The sequence below is a fragment of the Motacilla alba genome, chromosome 4 (genome assembly GCF_015832195.1).
Source record: "Motacilla alba alba isolate MOTALB_02 chromosome 4, Motacilla_alba_V1.0_pri, whole genome shotgun sequence".
In the NCBI taxonomy this organism is placed as follows: Eukaryota; Metazoa; Chordata; class Aves; order Passeriformes; family Motacillidae; genus Motacilla; species Motacilla alba.
Window position 1 is genome coordinate 37,191,597 of NC_052019.1, and position 24,387 is coordinate 37,215,983.

The following is a 24,387-nucleotide window of genomic DNA, read 5'->3' on the forward strand; positions in this document are numbered from 1 at the left end:
GTTCAAAGACCAGTTCAAGAACCAACAGTGACTTCAGTTGCACCAGCTCAGAAAATTACCAAACCTGCTGCAAAATATGGAGTGCCTTTAACTATCAGGAAGTCTTGTGGTGCACCTAAAAAGCCTAATGAGAAGAAGCCATTGACTAAAATTAGACAGGTAAGAAGCTGAGTTAGTTGAATTGAGCTGTTTTGTTCATGTCTTATTTAAATACTGTGGCTTCCTTTTCAAAATGTCTTGCTATGTGGACATGCCTCATGCACCTGCAGAGAAAGTAGAACTAGTAGTTTAAATGCTTGGCTTGCTTCATTATTGATTGTTTGTTTAGTTGGTTTTAATATAATTTTTGTAAACTCATACTTTAGGCTTGGGTTTTAATTCCAAGGCTGAATTACATTTGTGTGTTTTCATTTGCTTTATTGGTGTTAACCACTCTTAGAAATATTGAAGCTTCTCAGGTGTGCCAGGATCATTGACACTGGATACGAACCTTTGCATCTTTTTTCTTTGTTCCAAAATCATTTCAAATTTTTTAAAAAGTAGGCAGACTTTTTCTAGCCATTTTACAAAGTGTTATTAGGCAGATAAACTGTGTATTTGAAAGAGAAAGAGGAGTTTCCCAGATGTAATTTCATGAGCTAATGAGAAAGTTTTCTGTATACTGCCATACTTCTGATCTTTCTTCCTGTTGTCTTCTTTGTATTCTTGATTACACAAAACTTTTATTCTCTCTCTTTATTCCATTAATTACTGCATGGTCAGGAGGTATTTTTGCTACAGCTAGTTTTGAGCTATATGCACATGCCAGACAACTAGCAACCGAGAGGCTGCTGCTTCAGCAAGAGAACTAGTTCAGATTTTCTTCTGAATAAGTAACATGGTTGTTTTTGTTGTGGGGTTTTTTTGTTGTTTTTTTTTTTTAACTTCTCCCATGGCACTTCAGGGAACATAGTACTAAGACCTCTATCCATCTGTCAAAGTTAGGTGGATAGAAAATTATCCTGGAGATACAAAATATCTGTGAAGTTCAACAGTTATCAGAGGTTTAGAGAAAAGCTCATTGATCACACAAGCCTCCTTGGCTTTTGAAACACAGTTTGAAAAAGCAAGAAAGGGAGAGTACAGACTTCTCGTGTGTCCTTATGAAATCATGAGATTTATGTGTTTTAAGGCTTAAGGTTGCAAAGCCATCTCGGGGTCTTTGTCATGGGTTTCACCAGCCAACGCTTACCCAACTTGCCCTGAGACTTAATGTGGCAGGGGAGAGACTGAGGCAATATCCTCTTTCCATATGGAAGGAGTCAGTAACGCTGCTATTTTAGGACAGTCTTTTTTGTGAATTGTACCTAGTGATAAGATGCATGGTAAAAACAATGGCTACAACTTAATATGAATTTTCTTCTCTGAGTCTGAGCTTGCAGCTCTTAGCTGGCTTTTCAGTGGAGCATGTGACAATAGTCTCCTTTAATTAGTAATACTACATTAACATTATATTATTACAAGTGTCTAAAGGTTTCCAACAGCTGCAATACTTGGTTTTAAATTACCCATTTGACAGGATTGCACGTTGTCAAAAGAAAATGCTGTGAACCTCTGTGTGTTCTAGTATGGTCAGGAAAAAAAGCTTTTAAAGTAATTATGGCTTTTTTGAGAAGATTAGAGTAAACAGCACATTTTGTTAACTATAGCTGCTTCTTTAGCAGGTATTCAGTGGTGATTGTGTTGTCATAGGTAACAAGAACCTTGGTTAGAGTTGGAACCAAGTGAAGTATCAAGCAAAAGAGCCCCAGGATAACCTTCCAAATAAGAGAATCTTAATATCTAGCCCCCCTCAAAGAGTTCCTATAAAGAAAGGATTGTAATGAAGAGTGATACTACCAGAGAAGAAAAATAAAGACAAAACAGATTTAAAAATCATTGCCTTCAGGTTTTGAAGAACTTTTAGTACAGGATCAACAAGTACCCCTATATCCTAGCCGTGCTTTTTACTTCAAACTTCCTGAATAATCAAGTATTTTAAACCCCATTTAGTGCACACTCAGTTGTGACTTAAGAATATGTTTTCTGATAGAATTTTTCTCTCATTCTGGCATCATGCTGTCTAATTTGAAGTTTCACCTTTTATGCAGGCATTTCCAACCTTATTGATGAAAATTATTCCAGTAGAAAAAAAGGAGCAAAACATTTGCGGTATCATGAAATCATCTGTTTTCAAACTGAGCAAAAGCCAAGTCCACAGCAAGAATTCTAAAATACAACTTTGAAACCTTTCCTCATCATCTTTTTTCCCAAACATTATATAGCAATGATTTCTTTTTTTTTAATCTTCATGGACATACACCAGCAATTGGATCAGTAACCCATCTTGACAGAGTGATGCCTCAGTAATAAATACCATATTATATGCTTATTTTTCAGGAACCTTCAAAAAAGAAAAGGTTAGAATTGCCTGAAAAAGAAAAACGCCAGAGAGAGCAGGTAGACAAGAGTCTTCAGATTTTTCTTTATTCCCCCAAAGAAATTTTAATGAAATACCTTGTGGTGTGGTATGTTGTGTAAGAACATGCAATAGTTTGATTTCCCAGTTCCTTAACATGTTTAATCCTTACACGTTGCAGATCAGTTCACCGAAGGCAGATGAAATGAGAAGATTGGAAAAAGAAAGGGTAAACTATGTTTAAAATGTGTTAAGAGTGAAGTTCAATTTTTCTTAGTGGTTCCTTGAATTTTGTTTTCCTGTATTGTTTTCTCCTTCAGATGGAACGAATAAACAGAGCCAGGGAACAAGGATGGAGGAATGTGCTTGGTTCAGGTGGAAGTGGTGTTAAGGTTGGCAGCAGATGCAGAAATGTGGTGCAGTCTGTTCCCCCCACCTTTGATTGTATGAAATGGTCTTCTCTTTTCAGAAGGATTTGCTCTTGGAGGTCAACTCTTGAGGCTGTCCATTATTAATCTGTGGATAATTTGAGATAGACTGTAACAGCTTCTCCCTGACCTTTTTGGAGATTACGTGCAATTTTCATTTTTAATGTTTCTAAATTTCTGAATCTCTTCTCTCACTGCTAGTAATGGTTTTCATGCACCACTTTCTTATTTCCGCACCTGCTTTTGCTACTTCTCCTGTGCTGAGTGTATGCATGAGCAGCTTCTTTCACATTCAAGTTTGTTCTTCAATTTTTTGTTCCCAGGTTTTCATATTATAGTAATGAACCTCTTTCCTAGTATTAAACACTTGTTTCTAAACATTCCTTGTTATTTAGCAACATAAGTGTTTCTATATATCAATAAGATGTTGAGGAGGGGGGTAAAATTTTTTGAGTAAATCTAAGTCTTTTTTTCATGCAGTGTGCTGTTTAGCCATTCACTTTGTATATAATTTAATCTGATTGCCATGACTGTTTCCTTTTCCCTATTTGCTCATGTCATAGTTTTGTGGAAACATAACTGTCCTGGGAAGTAGTCTCATCAAGTTAGTTGATTATAAGGGTCTGGGTACTTTCATCAGACAGAGTCAGTGCAGGAATTTAAGCAGTACTATGGTAAGTCTATCTGACAATAGAAAGTGGATTGAAACACAGGGATTTGTTGTGGTGGTAGTGAGTCTTATGAAAATACTGGGCATAAGCATGTTCTGTAGGCTTTTTGTAAGCAAGCCTTGACTGAGCGATAAAGTCAAAATGGATAGAGGTTTTATTACTGTTCTTTGTACAAAAATGAGGATTACACAAACACCAACCAGGTTTCAGTAGCTGCTTATTAAATATTTCCTTTCAAAATAGATATCATCCTTGGATGTGTGCACAAGTCATATAAGTAAAGCTTAAATATAAATGCAAACTTAAGCATACCAGACTTTAAAAACTATACAGTGCTGATTTAATGAAAAAAAATTGAAAAAATGGAATTTACTTCCTATGTTGTCCTCTCCTTCAAGATCAAACCGGCAGCACAACATGATATGCATTCATCCTCACATTTGGATGAGAGCCGCGTGTGTTCCTGGACAAAGTGTTTCTGATTAGCTCAGAGTTTTACTGTGTAGATATGAGCTGTTCTGTTGTAGCTCCAGCTGCATTGTTAGCTGTGTTCTCAGTTATCTAGGGAAACTGAGGCCAGTGAGTGTGTCTGTTTTCACCAAGTGTCACTGATGTAAAGCATCATGGTAGGTGGAAAAATCACTGAGATGTCTTCTTCAGATTGGATAGTTGAGTGCATATCATACTGCAGGGGGCTAGTTTACCATCACTTCAGGTTTCCATACACTATTATAATATTCTTGACTTAATTATCTTTTTCCTTTCTCCAGCATGAAAGCAGTATATCCAGCAACTCCCTGACAGTGCTGTTGAGTGGCATTGTTAAGCTTTCCAATAACACAAGCCATACAGCCTCTTACAAAGGCACAACAGTCATGCACTGCATGATTCTGTCCTGTTTTCTATTTGGTCTAGTTGCTGGCACCTGTTTCTGAGGAAAAGTAGAGAAAGACATGGCAAGTGTTAGGCTTTGGATTTGGGGTTCTAGCAGGAGCTGTAACTATTCTTTAGACTGTTGATGAGCACCTGATGCATATCATTTGCCTGGAGAATGATGATCATTCTCTAGTATTTCTTTAGATTTTGGAAACTGAACTCTAATAATGATGCGTGAAACCTTGATAAGTGTCTAAAGTTAAGACTTTTCCCTCTCTTTGTAGAAATCATAGTCTTATATAGTTATTTTTTTCAGACCAACAGTCTACCTGCATATTTGTTTGAATGCTTAGATAAATCCTTGATTTAGTACTCTCATCTGGATTATGGGGAGCCATTGATGGCACTAAACAACTGAAACTCAGAATGTGATATAAACTCCATTGTCAAATATAATGTCTTCAAGAACTTCTAAACAGTCAGTCTTACACCTGTCACATCTGTACTCACCTGTCTGAATTTTTATTTAATACTTCCGACCACTCTGAAAGGTAGATTGACACTGTTTTTGAAATAAATTCCATAGATTTACTACCCTGGGCTATTTGACTGCTTTCCCCAGGCATAAAGTAAACATTTTTATGCATGTGCTGACAACCTTAACCTTGTTTTGCCAGTTTCATATTTTCTGCATCCATCCTTGGCTATTATGGTACACAGCTGCTTGAAACATTTTTTTTTTTTTCATTATTTTCACTTGAAAATTCTGCAGGAATTCTAATGCTTTGATAATGACAGGTATGATTTGCACAAAGCAGTGTCTTGTGGTCGGTGTTCCCCTGGTCCAAGCTTTAGTAGAGAAGCATCTCAAGTCTAGTGATGGAAATAAGGTGATAGGCTGGGTGGCAATGGGGTTTCTCAGATGAATCTGCACATAGTGCCATTCAGCAAACTAAAAACTGTGCTCAACTGTTTCCAGCTTCATGAAAAAGATATGTGTTTGGCTGTAAGTCACTTGTTACTACTTCTGTTGGAATTGTATCATTTTTTTTGCTAAAACTTTGATTTTGGCCATGTAATGTTATCTATCTCTGTTTACACCTCAATGGAGTCATTTTCAGTGACTTCCAAAATGTGTGAGAGATGGCGTGTGTATAACTGGACTATTTTTAAAGGAAGCTAAAATGGGGTTTTATTCTGGACTGCTAATCAAAAAAAAAAAAATACAAAACAAACAATCTGTCTTGCAATTTGTTAAAATAGGAGCATGCCAGGGATAAAACTAGGACCAATTTAGAATTGTTGCAGAATATGTTAGTATTATTACTTTGCTGAAGAGGTAAAAATTGGAAGAGCCTAATAAAAGCAGTATTTGTGATTTCCACCCTACCCCTTCTGGTTTCCAGGCACCATATTATGTCGGTGGAGGTGGTGTTGGTCCTTTTCCTGTGTCTTCCAGAGGACGCTATGAACACTATCATGCTATTTTTGACCAGATGCAACAGCAAAAGGAAAATGTCTTCAGAATAGCTGAAGAGAGGGAAGCCAAATTGAGAGCGAAACTACAAGACCGAGGAGTTGTTGAAAGGTATGGCTACCCTCCATTAGAAGCTACATGTGTTCTGCTTTAGATGAAAGTAATGAAAGTTACTGTACATATTTATCTACAGAGGAATTCCACCTGGAACACGTCCAGGAGTTCCTAAGGGACCTGCAGGTCATCACCATTTACCTGATGTTGGTGCAGTTAGGAAAAAAGTGAAAAGATTCAAGGAGGTGTCTAAACAAGCCAATGCAAACAGGTTGGACTATGATAATCTGTGAATCTGTCCCTCCATGTTAGATTCTTGTTCTGTGTCTGGTTTCATTTAGTAGTTGAGCATGTCTTAAAATCACTTCTATTCATTGGTATTGTGCTGTCTGTTTGTGTGTTAGACCCTCACAGACCACAATTCTTTTAGAGCCAATGAAGATCTTGGCTTTTCCAATAATGGAAAAAATAGTTTACTAAGCAAATGTACCTAAAGTAGATTTCAGACCAAATTGTTGGCCTAATGTGGTTGCACATAACAACATAAGCCTCCTCCTTCGCTTTGTTCATCGTGCCACTTTTTGTGTTAGCTGACAAGATGTTTCTTTCTCCCATCTTATTCTTCCTGCCTTCGCTGCTCCTAAGTGTTTGTAGTATTGCAAAGCATCTAGAATAATCCCAGAATTGTTGGCTCCTGTTTATTGATCAGTGGAAAACTTCTAGGAGCTTTCTTCATTGAGATGTGAGTGCCAGGTGTTGAAATGGTGTGCAACCTCTGATTCGGTATTCAAATAATGAATTAGAAGACCTAAGTCTAATTACTGTAAATAGGGTATTTTTATATATAAAGGATTGTAAGCAGGTACTGATTTTCTTTTTAATGTTTTCACTCTTTCAAATAGCTTCTTCAAAACGTACTTGCTCTCCTTTAGATCTCGTAATATTGCCCAAAGAATTGTGTTTGCAGTTGTGACTAGTAAATGGGAAAATACCATTTTCCTGGAAGTTTAGTGCTGTGAACATTACTAACTGACTTTCCTAGAGGCACAAATTTTCTTCTTCATTATTTAAACTTCTGCAGAGCCAATCATGTATTCCATGGAGGAAGAAGAGAAACAATTTATTCTTGTAAACTAAATTAATTCAATTTTATTTTCTAATATAATATGAATTTGCAATTATGGATTTTTTGCTATTTTAAAACTTGCAGCAATAACATCATGCTTAACACTGATAATACAGTTCTGAAAGCGCTGAGGTATATTTTATATCCCTTATAGTAGGTTGGACTGTTGTGAGATAATTAAGATTCTTCCTGGTACAACCCAGTACTAGAAGGTATCTTTTGCCAGCTGTATTTAAATGTATTTCCTCCTCTGTTTAGTCTCAGTGCTTTGCACAAAGCGCACAATCCCCAAATCTTGCCTAGATTAGGAAGCAGTTTGACTCATACATTTGAAAATATTAGATTATATTTGTCAGTACCTGGATAAACTGTTTTAAATGTTTTAAAATTGAGAGAAACTATAGCAGAGTGTTGCAAATTATAAATAGCACAGAGACTGGGAGGAGAAACCAATTCAACATTTTTCAAATACATGAATTTGGAAGCACTCAATGAGAACGCTGTCCAGAAGTTTCAAAATACGTAGAGATTGGATTTTTTTCCTGTTTATAAACTGGATTATTAGCCTTAAATTGAGGTGCTGTTTCTTAGCATCCTAAATGTGTTAAGAATTGGTATGTTACCTGGAAGCAATTTTATTGTCATAGCCAGCCTAGCTATATTTCCATCCTGGACGTCATTCTTCCAGCTGAAGGCAAGTGTTCATGATGTTTCACTCAAAGAAAGAATTGAAATAACAATAACTTTTTGTTAAAGATAGTCAATTTAGGGTATATATTGAAGAAGCTGAGACATCTTCTCAATCTGAAGTCTTTCATTGTACTACCACTATTGTAAAGCTAAATATATTCAGTGTCAACAGTCTTGAAAAATTATCTCAGGCAGAAGTGCAGCCCAGAAGAAATCTAGTTGAAATGTTTTAGGAAAATGAGTTGCTCACCTTTAGAGTAAGAGAAACCATTTTTATAAAATTTTGAGATAAGATGTTCATGTGAATTTAGTTTGAGACAAATAGGACTGTCTTGGTTTGGGTGTTTTTGGAAAGACCTCTCCTCCAACACTTAGCATGTTGAACATGTAAGGTTCATGATGTGTGACAGACTTCAGCTGTGTGACTGGGCTTTGCACAGATTTCACTATCCACCAATTGAGTTCATATGTAATTAAAAGGTAGAGTAAAAATCTTTTAGTGAGTCAGGTATGTGTAGACAAAGATTGGCAAGTGTTTGTTTCTTTACCAGTAACACCTTGTCTTGCCTTTTCAGGATTGTGTTTGTTTTATTGTATCAAAGTGGTTTTATCTCTGTCTTCCTTTTAACAAACTGTAGCATGTGGAAAAAATTAATTTCCTTTTTGATTGGGGGGCGAAGGGTCATAATAATAAAATGGGTGAATTTTAATTAGTGTGCTGATTAATTATGAATTACTAGAGCTTCCTGTATTGAAAAATGATTCTTTCTTTAACTGCCTCAGTCTAATGGATTATTGCTGTCATCATATTCCAGTTTCTTCCTGACTGTTGCCAAACCCCAATGGTCCTCAGTTAAAGGAGGCCTGGGGAACCTTGGAAAGGCCTCATCATTCTACCATTTGTAGAATATCTGAAACCATTTCTCAGGGGTTTGGTTTTATTTTAGTACTAAACTTCTCTGAGTCTACTTCTAATGAATTTGTTAGAATCTGATTCCTCTATGATGTTATAGATATACTTGCAGAGTTGCAGGATGCTCAGTTATGGTAAACGAAATGTAGCCTTCTTGTCTTCCCAAGCAGGTCCCTGACCTGGGGTGAAACTTGTCAAAAAACAATAATCTTGTTATAGCAAATTCTAGGGTAGGAAAATTCCTTCATGGACCCTTTGAAAACAAACAAAAAAAAATCCCCCAAGGTTCCCTAAAGGGAATTGCCAGAACATCTGAGAATAGTAGCACTATAGTAATTCCCTAAGTGGTAGATGCTCTTACTGCAAATATAGGACAGTCTTGAAAGGCTGTCACAGTATTGACCTTACTGATTGGCTCGTGTGATGAGTTCTTGCTCATCTCTGAAGAGAAATCTTGAAGGAATCTTCTTTTTCACAAATTATAACAGTAATGAAACAAGCTGAGACACTTCCAGAAACAATCATACCAAGACTGTTTTGACATTCATTTTTCTTTCAATGACAAGGATCTGGAAGGACAACAATACAGTGGTTTGGATTTATTTTTTAATAGTTCTTCTCACTTTTACTAAGCCTATTTTCCTCCATTTTGTCGAAGTGTGACTTGTATTTTGACTGATGAAAGGCATTTTTAAAAGATGTCTTACTCATCTACTGTTACTTTTTTCCCTGTGTGTTCTAGTTAGAATAAGTGCAGGGGGGAGAACAGTGGGGGTGGTGGTGTTTACAGTGTCATATTTCAAAGACTTTCATCTTGCTATGTTGAAATTACTCAGGCAAAAAGGATGGATAGCTGCAGATAGAGCAAAGCAAGTTGAAGAATTCTGGCAGCGAAAGAGAGAAGCCATGGAAAACAAAGCTCGAGCTCAGGGACACATGGTATGAAATCTGCTCTTCCTGTGTGTATTACTGTTTCAGCATGCTTTGGGAGTCTTTGAAGTAGCATCATAAGTGAAATGCTGACTAAATATTTTCCTTAAGTGTTGAAAAAAACAGAGAGAATGGGGGATAAATTTTCTGCATTTTGTTGCTAATTTTAATAAAACGTAACATAATCAGCTAATAGTACATTTCTCATTACTTCAAGCTTATTAACAAAGGAAATTGTCTTTGTTTGCATGTGTCTAACTTGCTATTGTCAATTTTAGAAGATTCATTTACTTTTTTTTTCTGTTTATAATTTGGAGTCTTGGTTCAAATTAAACTTCGTGTTATACAGTAGATTGAACCAAAAATGAAGTTCGATTAAACTGATACAGCTAATGATCAGACATAGTGGTGCATGCTAGGAAAACACATTCTGCTTATTAAAAAGGTATTATAAAGTCATCCATATCTGTCAATGTTGATTCTTATAAAATCTTTACTCTTTAGAAATTAAGTAGAAGATAGTGTCATAAAATTTTCTTTATGCTTATGATTCTAAATTCAGTATTCCTTTAGGAAGTTTGTTTAAGACATATATTGGAAATGACTATGTGTTTTGATAACACTGAGAGTTTTACTTTTTGAGTGCTTCTCCACACTATTCATATGCGATTCAGTGAGGATGTCTTTGTCAGTTGCTGAGATTGAACTGACTGTGCTGGAGTAGCTGTGAGATGAGACCAACTGCAGATTTATAGAAGCATCTCCTGAGTTATACCTGATAATCAGATTATGATCTAAAGCCAGGTCTTAATGTCAGGGATGATGTCACTTACAGTAGGCAATTTTTACATGCTTTGATTCACTGCTTTCATGGTGAAGTATCCTTAGATAAGTATATATATTTTAAAATATGAGTCTTCCTTTCTAAAACAATGGTTCTGTTTTTTAAAACCTTCAAGACCAGTAAATTAGTTCGAAAAAAAATGAGCAATTCTTGTCACTACCTCTTCTTGGACAAGTTGTTGGTAGTACCATATCTTCTTAGCAGTTAGCAGTACCAGTACTGCTTCCATTTTGTTTTTGGCTTTGTTGGCATTGGTATGAATTTATGAGATCAGTTAATTTAAGATACCCAACTATTCATGTTAATGTTTTTCAGTTTTCTCTAATGTGTTCAATGAGCCTAAATGTTTTAATCTTTGATGGTTCCCATAATAAAGCAGGGAGGTTACTGGACAGTAAAGTAACTTCCAGATGTTTAATACTTATAACTTGAAGCCAGAGTACCAAGTTCATTTCTGGATTTGTCATTGAAAGTTGAAGTTATCAACAGCTTCCTTCTATATGAGCAGGAAAATAATTTGACTAGCTGACAGTTGTTCTCATATAGGGATGGGACTGTTGTTTGGACAACGTTGATCTGAAAGGAGAAATCATCAGCTAATAGTCAGCCTTTTGTCTGATGACTGACACTAATTCACTCAGCTTCTATAAAATATAACAGCTGTCAATTTTAATTTTCAACTGACAATCTAAATTTGACTCAGTAGTTGAATTGATGGTACTTTTAGACATCTGTTCCTTAAGACAGCTGCTGACCTAATTTACTACTTCACTGTAGCTGTGTGGCATTGCAAAACATGAGTCCTGGTCTTTGAAAATTTAATGTAGGCAGATTATTAAAATTAACAATCTACAAAGAAAATCAGTTCTCAAAAATCTTACTTCCAGTTTCTTTCTTAAGACAGTTATATAAATCACCATCAGTGATGGAAATACCTCAAGTAACTTCAATGCTAGAACAAAGAACAATGAAATTCCTTCAATAGTGCCAGTAAGCTTTTGTAAAGCTCAGGAACATGTGTTAAAAAGTTAAAAATAAAACCAAATATTTTCTGAAAATATGAATATGGAAAATATTCTTTTACATTTTGTATGGCTTAATGCTCAAGCTGAAACCAGCATTCATGGAGTCCTTGTGAATGTATAGGAACTACGCTTCCACAAAATTCCTTTAATTTGTTCTCTGATCCCTTGGTGGTTTAGTCAGTAAGTTCAGTAATGTGCTCTTTCCTTGAGCTATTAATTTTTCTCAGTCTGAGAGATTATTTAACCAGAATATTTGGTCAATAACCAAGTCAATAACCTCACTGGAGTATTTACTTACTGATGGTTCTCTACACACAAACTTGAGAAAGCCAAAGCCTTTTTATAAGACAGAAGGTCTATCACATGTATGTGTGCTTGCTGTGTTTATTGCATGTTGCACTAACAAATCAAGGAATTTTTAACCTGTTCAGAAAAGAATTGTGGTATATCATTAGTAAAATAATTCAAGTATTCTTTATTTTAATCCAAGCAGAAAACATGAAGTTAAATTGTTCTTGTACAGAACAATTAAATTCTTCTGTACAGAGCTTTCTTAAAGGTCGAAATCCTTTTGGTGACAAGTCACAGAGTACATCACATGAACCAAGTGTATATACTGCATGTGTATTAGACGTTTAGCATAGCTTGTTAGGTGTAATGAGTATATTTAAGTGCTTTATTAGATTTTTGAATCATCATTGTTAAAAAAGCCTAATCTAAGAACATAAAAAGATTCCACTTTCTATTTTAGGCTTAACTCAGCAATGGCAGAAATCCCAAACCTGTGCCACCATTTTTATATAATCCAGATGTAGGAAACTCATACCCATGACAATTTAGGTTTTCTAACCTGAATTTTCTATAGCATGAGAAAATCAGAACTGAAGGGAGAAAGCAACTATATTCTTAGGGGTCTTATCTCTCTCTTTGACTGCTCAGAATTTTTAGTTACTGCTGTCATATGTTTCATGTAAGTGAAAAAGGCTTTTTGGTTAACTTCAGAACATCTGCAGATCTTTGATGGATGTGGTTTTTTTATAAGTGAACAGTTATTGGATAAAGCAGATAATTTTACTGCCCCAGCCACCTTAAATTTGATACCATTAAATGGCAAACAGGGTACACTGCAAAACCTGGCAGATACCTATGGAGGCAGGTCCATTTCTGCAAGAGGAAGGAAATCCAGAAACAAGGAGGAAGAGGTATGCTTGCTACATGTTTGCCACTTTGCTCATCACAAAAATAGCACTATTTTTGACCTTGACTGTGCCCAGTTTCCCTGCATGGTTCCGTCTGTGTAACAAAATTAAAGGACTTTCTTAATTTCTAGGAAATAATTTACTGTTAATGTACTAAAGTTTGGGTGTGTTTAATTGTTTTTGTTTTAAAAATAACCAAAATAATCGTTGCTTACATCAGTCTGTCTCAGAGAGGTTCTTGAATTTGATACACGTAAGTATAGCTAGATCCTAATCCTGTTACGATAAATGCAACCTTCCCTAGCTTTCAGTAATGAAAAATGTAGTTATAATTAATACTTATAAACATACATTCCAATTTTCTATATTTTAATTACATGAGAATTTTTCTGGAGATTAGTATATACTGATGAAGTGATAACAATAATGTTGGGGGGTGGTTCACCCATTTTATTTCTTTATGGAATCTGATATTTTTTAAGTTAACCCTACTGGAGAGAATTTCCATAGAGCTGAAACTTGTTTCATTTCTTTGTGTTAGGAATATTTGGCAAGATTGAGACAGATCCGGCTACAAAACTTTAATGAACGTCAACAGATTAGAGCAAAACTTCGTGGAGATAAGGTTGGTTTAAAAATAATCTTAAATACTTATGGAAGTTGAGTGTGGGGTGTGTTCTTTTACCCCTGGTGGAAGACTTTTGTTTTAGGCAGTTTTACATAGAGACATATATTTTTGACAGTATATATTGTGAAAAAAACTGGAATTCTAGAGCATCAAACTTTTCTTGTGTACCTCACCTTACAGAACATGGAGCAGTGATGAGGGGTGGCAGGTGAGAGCCCAGCATTATAGGCTACTTTCCTTGCAACAAGAGGCACATTACTTATTTTCCTGACTTATTAAAGCTTCACATCTTTTAAAATCAATCCTCCCTGAAAAACCAAACAAATAAAACCCCCGCTGATCTCAGAGATGAAGCTCTGTTCAAGGAAACATTGCATTTAAGCAAGGAGTTAGTGAAACTGACCCATGTTAGTCGTATAGTTGGTTAAAATATTCTGACTGGGCACTTGTATCACTCAGCTTTTAAGTACATGAGCTGATGATAATTCCATGAAGACTTTTACTTTGCAGAATGAAGCTGCCAGTTCTGATGGACAGGACTCTAGTGAGGAAGCAGAACTGAAACGCAAGAAGATAGAAACACAGAAGGTAAGTGTAGAGTAGGAGGAGATGGAAGTTACTGTTGTCAAATATGTTTTATATCTCATGAATTTTCTTATGTTTCATTTTGCTATCAATAGTTTGTTCATGTATCCACTACAAGGGGAATGGGGGGAGTTTATAGAGCCAACAACTCTGTTCAGCTGCTTTAATCTTGGTAATTTTAAAACATGCTGAGACATAGTGTAGTCTATCCTTGCAAGTCAAGGATTTTCTGTATCCCAGTCTTTGAGATTTATCTCTAGGGTAGCTTTAGTCCTAATGGCAATTTGATATAACTAAAACAGCAATTTGAGACTGAAAGGGTAAGGAAGATGTACCTTAGACAACACCTTTTTTTTAGTTACAGAATAAAGGAAGGCAAAACTCCTTAAATGCACTGACATGGGTTATATGTGGATTGGAATGTGAGTTAAATAACTCTGTGATGAATTACATTTAAAACAGATGCATTTCATAGAAATACAGTGTTTAGTTAGAACTTCATTCCATGTGGTGGTTTTATACTAGTTCACAATACTATACACAGCAAGTATTACTCTTATATATTCTAAGATGTTCCCCCACCATCTGCAAAGTACAGTGTAAAAACAAGCTAACCTTATGCCTAACCTGAAAACTAGAGGTGAAACAGCAAGTTAAGCTTTTTGTGTGTAAGTTGGTAAAATTTAAACTGAATATTTAATATTTTTTGATAACTGCATTTGTCTTCAAAGAATTTTAAGTAGAGTTTCTAATTTTACATTAGTAATTAATTCTAATTTTACATTAACATTATTATGTACACTAAAAATACAGCCATGCAAATCAAGAGCTGCAATTAAATTTTGAGGAGTTGCCATTATTTCAACATAGATGATCAGTTATTATGTATGTGTAGTGATTTTGTCAGTGGAGTCCTCCTTTCAAAGTCTATACAGTAGTGAGAGAAAGGGAGATGAGTAATCCAAGAATATTCCTTCTTAAAATGTCCCATGAAGTAGGCTGCTGATGATTTTAAGTTGATCTTTTTTTTGCTTGTTTACTGCAGGCCCAAGCAAATGCTCGTGCAGCAGTTCTGAAGGAACAGTTGGAGCGAAAGAGAAAGGAAGCATATGAAAGAGAGAAAAGAGCCTGGGAAGAACATGTAAGAAAAATAAATCTGTTACATGCAGTCGAAGTATGTAGAGCCATATCTTTGTATAAATAAAATCCTATACTGTGATTTTTCAAAACAAATAGTTCTGAAATTGGAGAGAGTATCCTGTGTCAGTCAGAATTCCCTAATTGGAAGCCTAATCTTAGGTGTGCTTGCAGGAAAACTTCTGAACATCCTATCTAAGAATCATTAGGATTACCCCAACTATCTTATTAATCGTCTGTTAATGACCAAAACTTTTTTCTTTTTCATGTGTGTGCTATGGAACAAGTCCAACTAGTAATATTATAACTAGAAAAAGCAGGATGTGAAGCTGATGAACTGACATGCAGTGGGCAGTTGTCCTTTGTATGAATGTGTGGCATTCTTGTCCTTTTGTAAGGATTACATGTGCCTAATTGATAATACTGTGTTTAATGTGTAAAGTCTTGAAGTAAATTTTTGATTTGATTTTTTTAATTGCGCCTATACAGCTGATTGCAAAAGGGGTAAAGAATCCTAACGTGCCTTTTCATGTGGAAGCTACAGAACATAGTCCTATGAATGGACTGCAAGAGCCTGGAGCAGCTCTTCCTAAGCCACAACTTCCAGTGAAGCCCGGTGTACCTGTCATCTCTATGACTTCTGCTTTGAAGGAAGTGGGTGTGGTAGGTACTTTTGCAAAGAGGGTAAAATGAATGAAAAGGCAATAAATACTGACTGGGAAGAGAATGTTTGGAGAAGATGTATAGGTTAGCTAGAAAAAAATTGTTAAGGATGTTTGTTGCTTCTAATTAGGCAAAAGAAATTTAAAAAAACATAAAAAGAAACCAAAGCTTGAAAGCCATTGAAACACATCTGTATGCTGAAATTGAAATTCATGTTTTGAGCAGAATAGCCTATGATAAGCCCTAGATGGCAGTTTGCATGTTGATCAGGACAGTTATGTTCAGTCGAAGAAGACATCAACTTCCAGCATTTTCATCAGCCCCTTGAAGAGAGGAGTTAATGAGTTGGTTACTTGGTGGAAGTGAGCAGATAAATTTTGAATGATAGGACTATGTTATATTAACGATTGATTGTTTTCAGCGAGCTTGAATGTGCTGAATATTAGAGAAGACAAAGCTTAAGATTCTTGAGTCTGTTAGTGCTGTCTCTTCTTGTTGTCTAAAAGAGCATCCTAATTTCTATTCTGCATGTTCTCAGTCCAGATATTGTAAAAACTTACATGTTTACCTCAACTGCTTTATGTTAGAATTGTGAAACTGAGCAGATGAGTGTAACCTTGTACAATTTAAATTTTTAATACAATCTATGTTAATTTGAATGCTAGCTTTTGTACATTTGCTTAAGCTGTTTGTAAATTTCAGTGTAGTGTGGTACTTCGTAGGGTATTCAACCCTGAAGGCTATAGCTGTGGGAATAGAGTGAAACTTACACTAAAGAATATATGTAAAATATAAAATGTTATACACTGAAAGACATCAGTTGATAGCTGGAAAAAGAAATAATATTTTGGACAAATACTTAAATCATATATTTTAATAAAGCATATTTTTTCCATGTGGACAGTTTGTCTCACAGTAATGCAAGACAGTGTCTACAATAGACTAAAAAATAGCACACAGAGTAATTGGAATTGGAGAATACGAGCCTTGTACGCAGATTATAAATTCTACATTTTTGCCTTCAATATCTAGTTTGCTTATTTACATATCACTAAATTTGTCTTTTCCCTTCTGTTTTTTTCTTCATAAATTATCCTTGACTCTGTGCTTGCCACTTTTTTGGTTCTCTTGTAGAATTACTTACTTGTAGCATAGGAATTCGGTGTTACCCTGCTGTAGAAGTCTGGCTTTATCTCTACATGTTTTGTCCTCTCAAATCTCATTTGTCTGTTTAAATTGTCTGTTTAAATTTAAATTCATTTGCTCATCACTTTTAGATAGTGATTGGTTCAAAGATGGAAGGTGCCCTTGAAATTCTGTCTTTGGGACAGAACAAAACAGAATAATCAAGCATGCTGTTTCAGTCTACCTGCAGTTGTCATTGGAAAGGTTTTATTATGTCTATTACTATTCTCATGATAATTTTTTTCTGACATGTTCTTCTACTTTCTATTTCATGCTTCTGGGACTTAAAGGATGATCATGTAATAACTGCTGTCCCGGAGTCTGGAAGGACTGAGGAATTAAAAAAGCCAGATTTTCCAGTACAAGTATGTCAAATTATATAGTGTCATTTAGGTATCCTTTCAAGAAAGGCGCTATTTTAATACATATGTTGGTCCTTTCAGAACAAGCGAGAAATTCTGAGAAGATTAAATCAAAATCTTAAAGCTCAAGAAGATGAGAGAGAAAAAAAGGAGGGTAAAAATACCTCTGAATCGGCTGGATCTGAAGATGGTAAAGAACAACAAGGTGACCAGCCACTTCTGGGAGATCGCAAAAAATGGGAATCTGGAGCGTCTGAGTTGGTCGTTCCTCTAGCTCAGCTGTCAATGGAAGATTCTTTCTCTGGAGCAGAGTGTAAGTTGGTTTTTTTTTGTCACCGTGGTATTAGTAAATTGGTTTGCCATGTGTAGTGTGTGTTTTTATAAACCAAGTACTCTTTATGATTATCATTTTGCTATCAGTTACGTGTCATGCACTTTTAAAAAGTGAGTGGTTATGTATTCCATTAAATAAGGAATAAGGAATAGGCTGCGTAGTTAAACATCCTGCAGGAGATTCAATAAATAATTTCATTTTTTCAGCAACAAACAGTAACCTAATTGTGTGGTTACTCTCTTTGTATCTTTTAAATAGGAAGTAATTTAACAGAAAGAATAAAAAGTATTTAAAATATATGAAAGTTTCTTATTTAACTTGAAAATCCTGTTGTGTTATCAGTAGTAAAAAAACAACTGAAGGTTTTTTCTCGATTTAGATCTGTAACTTCTGTTAAGCCTTTCTTAGTGTTTTCCTTTCTTAAATCAAGATTGTTATTCCAAATTTTCCACTTTCCTTCTCTGGTCTTTTGGTTGAATCCCCTTTTTCCTGGTTTCAGTATATCTTACTAGAAGTCTGTTTCACATTGTAGAAAGAAATAATCATTGAGAATGTGACAGACTGGCATCTTTGCGTAGTAGTTTTATAGTGCTAGAATTGAGAAACTTTATACTCTGTTTTTCTTTGTCACTTTGTATCCTGTTTTCCTTGGAGGAAGAATTAACAGGAATAAATGTCAAAGGATAGCAAGACAAGAAACTTCCTAGTTTCCTAGTTCAAGTAAAGTTCAAGACCATTCCATGCCAATGTTAAAAATTTCTCATACTGCTTTCTTTTGAAGTGCCTGAGTTTCTGACAAGAGCTACTGCTGCTATTAAGTTGCATATGTCAACTGGTATTGAATAACTCTCTTATTGATTGGAATTGGCAGAAGAAAAACTCTAGATAAGCACAGTCTTTCGGCTGTCTGATTTGGGGTGAGGTGACATGACTTCTGGCTTTGTCGCCTTTTTTAGTTTTTGTGGAGGTTGTTTGTTTGATTATTTATTATATAGAAAATGAATAAAAATTTCTAATTTAGAAAAGTTTTTATATTTGTGTTTGTGTCCCCACAGGTCAAACTATAGGAGAAGTAATTAAGTTAGATATTGGTGAACCTCACAGGAAAGTCTGGGGCAAAAGCCCAACTGATTCAGTTCTGAGGATCCTAGGAGAAGCAGAGCTGCAGCTGCAAACTGACATCCTTGAGGAACAAGATGAGATAAATGGTAAGCACACTGAGTAATTATCTGCACTGCAAGTGTAGTGACAGTTAATCTACTGAGAAAAATTTTGAAGTAATAGAAGCATATTCTTATATTCTCTCTTGCTTTCTACTTCTGGGTGTTGCTTCAGTTCTGAATGTAAGCACAAGCTGATACTGGAGGACACCAAAATATTTCAAACTCAATGAAGTGGTAAGAAATTAACCAGGGTGTGCTGGAAAGGAAAGGATCTTCATTTCGCTGAAAAGTCTTAAACTTTGCCTTTTAATAGAAGCAATCCTATTTTTTGAAAGGGTGTCATCATCTGAATATTTCATTAGATGCTTCCTGTAACTTTGTTGGCAGCATGTGACTTACATATCAGTTGATTTTTTTTTTTTTTTTTTTGTTCTGCCCGGTCAACTCCTGCCCTTAGTTCTTTCTAAGGCCAAAAGGACTTATATTTATTCCAAATATAAACTTGTACTAATGATAACATAATAAAAGAAATTAAGATTTTGATATTTCTAGCCTTCCTCTTTATATAGCTGTACTAAAAGCATGCAATTTTTTTTTGTGTTTTCCTTTAAAGAAATTAAAATTCCCAACTTACCTTATTACCCACATTGTAGGTTATTATCCAAATGTGGTAAAGCACTGTTTAAATAATAGAATCATTTTCTGTTAGGTACGGCAGAGCTTCTTGAAGGAGATCATCAGTCTTCATCAGAGGAGAAGGAAGAGAAGGCTTTTTCTCCTGTTGGAGCTCAGTCTGCAGTACCAGTTAGTGTTACAAAGTCTGTCATAACTGTACCAGAAGAATCTCAAAGAACTGGACCCACCCTGATGCAGAGCAAAGCTATTATGCTGGATGGTAACGTATTTCATCAGTAATTCTACTTAAAATCTGTTTATTGAATGCACTAAGTCAAGTAACAATCCTATATACTTTTGTATCTTCCCATAAGTAATGTGCAGGTTTTGATCAACACATTTTAGGTAGGACCAGGTGCTTTCTATGCCTATGTTGTAATCTAATTCAGTAATGTATTTAGTAGATTTCCCGAAACATTTTTTGTGCCTGTAGAAAACTTAAAAGTACAAGTAGAATTCTAAAGTGCTTCAAATTTTTTGTTCTTAATTTGGTGGGGTTTTGGTTTGTTTCTCCCCATTAATTGTGCTGGAATCTTTCCAGCATCCTTTTGATCTCTGGGGGCTTGTTACTGAGGTTTTTAGAAGACGTAGTTCATTAGAGCTTTAAGATACTCTTCTGGTATCAGAAAAACCCAAAACTTTTCGTTCTGGGATTACAAAACTTCTGCTGTTTCTGCAAAATTATTTAAGCTGAAGAATTTAAGTGTAATCTTAAAATGTATACTTCCCCATCCTTTTGCTTGATTGGAATTAATTTTTAATAAGGTAAATGACTGTTCATTTTAGAGCCTGATGATTTGGAAGCGGAGGTGCTGGAAGAAATGGAAGATAAAATGCACCAGAGTAAGGAGAATAAGGAATTCCCTAGCGCTGTTAATGAAGTGTGGGTAAAAGAGAAAGAGGATGCGTAAGTACTCTCTCCTGACCTCTCTCTCCAGTTCAAACAACTGAGCCTGAACTGACTTTTATTTGGACATGTCAGTTAAAATTACACCTAGCTAAAGCTTCATTGCTTGCTGCTGTGTTAGTTTTACTGCACTTGATGAGTTTAATAGATTAATGACCATTTTTACATGGCATTTCCCCTTGATGTGATGTGTTATAATAGGGCACATGACGGAATGAATGAGGCAGCTTCAGAGAAAGAAGCACTCAACAAGGTGCAACCACAAAAGGAAGCTCCAGCAGGTCAGTGCCAGTGTCATGTTCCATGGCTTGGCAGTGTGGGGTGCTTGAGCCATCCCTTCTCGCTTCATTAACCCCAAATGAGCAAGTTTTTATTTGCTTCTTCAGTTCTTACTTATAAAAAGGAAATTTTTGATGGATTAGGAAGACAAATTGTGGGTATTGTTTGTCACTTTGGAGGAAAACATGTTACAAGAAAGCTACGCTGTGTATAGATCAACAGGACAGTGGCCCATAGCAATGAACGTCAACTTTCTGAATGTTACAGCTTTTTCACATGACTATTTAGGATGTTATGAGATCTGATTATTTACTTAATAGAAGTGTTGCTTTGTTTATACATATTTCAAATTAATGCTGAGCTGCAGCTCAATGTTTTAAGTGGCTGCTAATAACCGTCTTTTATCTTTATTGCATAGAAGAATTGCTTGTTCTTGGAAGTCTGGGAAGTAACCTCAGAAAAAATATTGTCAATGCTGTTAAGTATCATTGGTGATACTCTTGCATCTAGTTAAGGGTGGCTTAAGCAAACTAGATGGGTTTTTCCCCCTGTTTGGGCATTTTTTATATTGAGATAACTTCAAAGAAATCTAGGGTAAGGTGATAAGCAGTGAGTGAAAATGGATGACACAATATCAGACATGGACTGGATAATGAGAAAACAGAAGGCCTGAGAGCAGAGCAGCCTATAGCTGAGGGTTGTATATTCTCCCAAAGTTAAAATGGGAAAATTTTGCATTGTAATTGCATTTAATAAAATGATAAAAAATATTTTAATACTTTTCATGTGCTATCTACTTTTCCCTCTAATTGTATAAGAGAAATTAGTTAGGTATATTAACAGGAGTTACCTTTTCCTTAAGTATCTTGGGGTTTTAATCTGGTTAGATTTGTAACAGACTTTCTTTTACCACATCAGAAACTTGTTCCAGTGACTCTCAGCAAGCTGAACCCTTATTCCAGAGGGTAATAGAGGCCCCAGCTGTACCAATAGCCTCGCCAGTTCTGTCAGCTCAGTCTTCACAGGAAGAGTCTTTTGTACCTCGTTCACGTTCCATATCACCAGCAAAAAATAAAGGCAAAAGTTCATTGTTGATTGGACTTTCTACAGGACTTTTTGATGCGAACGACCCAAAGGCAAGTTTAAATAACAAAAAAGAAATACTTTTTTGTTCTATAGAATTATGCTCACTTTGTTATTGAAGTTGAATGAGGCCGGAACAGATGGCACAACTCTTTCAGCTGGTGTTTGTATTTGTCAAGCCATGTCTGCCGTGTAGTTCAACTGCACTGTGTTCATGGTATCAGCAAGTCTCATGCAGCAGTGAAAGTCTCTGGTTTCACCAGTCAACATTCTATGTTCCAGGTGTTTGTGGAGGAATTCCACTCCTTTTCTGAGACATTACTGAGGGAGTTCATGAAGACTTTTGTGCAGTCTTTCAGAAGTATCACTACCTTGCTGTCATAAACAATCACTGAGCAGGGCAGCAAAGATATCTTGTAATTTCTGCCAACCAAGTGATTTTTTCTATTAGGATTTAATCTACTAGCACAGTTTCTGGCTGTGAAGCAGGAAACCTGAAGAGCAGTGAAATCTCATTTTAAAGTATTTTGTAAACTCAAACTGTCTTTGATATTGTTACCAAGCAGGCTTTCTATTGCCTTTGTAGATGTTGAGAACATGTTCACTCCCAGATCTTTACAAACTGTACAGAACTTTAGTTGATGTTCCCAGTGTAGCGGATGTGCAGCATCAACATAATCTCGAAACAGATGATACAGAAGATGAGCAGGCCAAAGAAGGACCCTCTGACTCTGAGGACATGTGAGTGTATCAAGTTTATCAAATATTTTAACAGGCATCTTAGATCAAGAATGTTTTTGGCTAGATGCTAACTGTTATACACACTATACCAGCATGGAGTTTTTACCCAGATTTTAAAAATTTTGTATTGAACCACCATTTACTTTAAGTCTTTTCCCAGAGAATTGAGAAGCTAATGGGGTATGTGGCATACAATAGAGGTCTAAATTTCCTTCCCAAAATCTATCCAAGGTGTTATTCTGTTTGGTGTCTGCAACTTGCATTTTGCTCAAGCAACTCAAAGCTGATTGCTATTGCTCTTCTAGAAATAAAAATTTCTTGAATATTTCCTTTCTTTCTATGTTCTGGGAATCTTTCTCATTTATCTCCTCTACTGTTTAATTAAAATGTTCTTCAGGTCCCCCAAATTCTTTCAGGGGCTTCAAAATCTGACCCTGGAATTGACTATTTCCCACAGCTTTGATAGTCTGATTAGATCTAGATCTGTTTTGCTCCAGACACATTTTTATCTGGATTGAAAATGTTATATTTGCCAGGGTTCTATAATAGTGCACAAATACAAGGATTTGGAAATTACCTTACTAAATAAAGTTGCGCTGAGGACGTACTGTCTTTTTATGGGCTGTGGGATATCTGTTTATTCCCTGTGTGTTGCATGATACAAAGGTATCAATGCTGTAGTCATATTGGTCTGAGGTCACAAATAGCTGGGGGAGGAGGGTGGAGGGTGTGCCTTTTTTTTCCCCTCCTGCTAGACTGGTTTTTCAATTTGCTGCTAACAAAAGAAATTAGCTCTTTCTACAGGATTTGTCTTGCAAAGTATTAATTATATAAACTTTATATCACATTCCTTTAGTATGTTTGGAGAGACAGATAGAGATTTGCAGGAGCTCCGGGATTCAATGGAACAATTGCTTAGGGAGCAGCCAAGTGAGGAACTGAGTGAAGAAGAGGAGTCTACTTTAAAGGCTAATGCCATGGAATGCATAACAAATGGTACTGAGCTGGATGATGGAGATGAAAATAACCCCAGCAGTGAAAGTGCTCTTAATGAAGAATGGCAGTCAGGTATAATTTCTGTTATACCTGTTTTATAAGTCATTTATTCATGTTAAAAATTCAGATACAGAATAATGTTTTAGCTTTGTTAACTTATAACAAAGTAAAGCTCTAATTGATAATTTTTATGCATAAGTTAAAAAAAATCAGATTATATTCAGACTTTCTGAATGTTAAGGTCAACATCTAAGCGACATTACATGTTGCAAATTAAAGCTTGGCTGTTTGTTGGGTAGTGATGGTAAGGGCCTTTTTCTCTAAATTGTCTAAAACTTGGCTTCAAGGAAGATCAAAGACAGAATGAATTGTATGTCTTGAATAATTCATGGCTGTAAGTGTGAAAAAGAAATAGCAATTGACATGACTGGAGTATCTGGGATTCAGCTTAAATTACAGTTAAGTAATTTAACAGGCAATCAGAAGGAACATGAAATTGTTCACCTTGTCCTTAGCCAAAATTAGGTATTAATGCAGTCAGGCTAAAAGTGAGACAGATAAATTAATTACCGCTTTTAGCATTTTGTATTAGCTATGCACAACTTCCTGAAGTCTCATTTCTGTACTTTAAATTCTTGTGAAAATGGAAGTATTTTACTCTTGTTGTAAAATGAAGTGCAACTAGAAATACAGTTATGAAAAGATACAGAAAATCAGTAACTCATCTAAAACAAAGCTTTTGTGTAATTTTTATTGAAGAAAATTTTCAACAAATTGAACACCTGATACTACATTCCAATGATTATTTTAAGGTAAAATAAACTTTGTTAATGTCTTTAATTTTGTGGCAGTGCTGATGTTATACACTGATACCATGCAATATTATCTGTGTCTGTGATTCTGCTGTTGTTGTAAGTGCTAGAGTTTAATACCAGTGTCCTACCTTCTAGATATTCCGTAAGAATTTAAAGTTTCATTG

General features: G+C 35.6%; 1 protein-coding gene across 16 annotated transcripts in view; it reads left to right on the top strand.

Annotated features, from left to right (window-relative positions):
• The window catches only part of NEK1 (NIMA related kinase 1), a 45,831-nt gene that overhangs the window by 15,688 nt on the left and 5,756 nt on the right, over positions 1-24,387 (top strand). For 8 of the 16 annotated variants that reach the window (XR_005256663.1, XR_005256658.1, XR_005256664.1 and 5 more), the window contains exons 11-28: positions 2-159; positions 2,419-2,478; positions 2,619-2,666; positions 2,758-2,829; positions 5,819-6,000; positions 6,083-6,214; positions 9,509-9,611; positions 12,590-12,673; positions 13,212-13,295; positions 13,794-13,886; positions 14,929-15,024; positions 15,510-15,683; positions 17,159-17,233; positions 17,312-17,543; positions 18,620-18,772; positions 19,437-19,622; positions 20,189-20,590; positions 21,507-21,639. Coding sequence is in view for 2 of the 16 variants with exons in the window: in XM_038134529.1 (XP_037990457.1) it covers positions 2-159; positions 2,419-2,478; positions 2,619-2,666; positions 2,758-2,829; positions 5,819-6,000; positions 6,083-6,214; positions 9,509-9,611; positions 12,590-12,673; positions 13,212-13,295; positions 13,809-13,886; positions 14,929-15,024; positions 15,510-15,683; positions 17,159-17,233; positions 17,312-17,543; positions 18,620-18,772; positions 19,437-19,622; positions 20,189-20,309; positions 20,511-20,590; positions 21,507-21,724; positions 22,258-22,412; positions 23,269-23,480 (2,703 nt within the window). In the remaining 14 variants the exon portion in view is untranslated. Of the gene's footprint in view, position 1; positions 160-2,418; positions 2,479-2,618; positions 2,667-2,757; positions 2,830-5,818; positions 6,001-6,082; positions 6,215-9,508; positions 9,612-12,589; positions 12,674-13,211; positions 13,296-13,793; positions 13,887-14,928; positions 15,025-15,509; positions 15,684-17,158; positions 17,234-17,311; positions 17,544-18,619; positions 18,773-18,899; positions 18,962-19,436; positions 19,623-20,188; positions 20,591-21,506; positions 21,725-22,257; positions 22,413-23,268; positions 23,481-24,387 lie in introns of those variants that run through there. The other 8 variants (XM_038134529.1, XR_005256668.1, XR_005256669.1 and 5 more) reach the window with 8 other exon arrangements.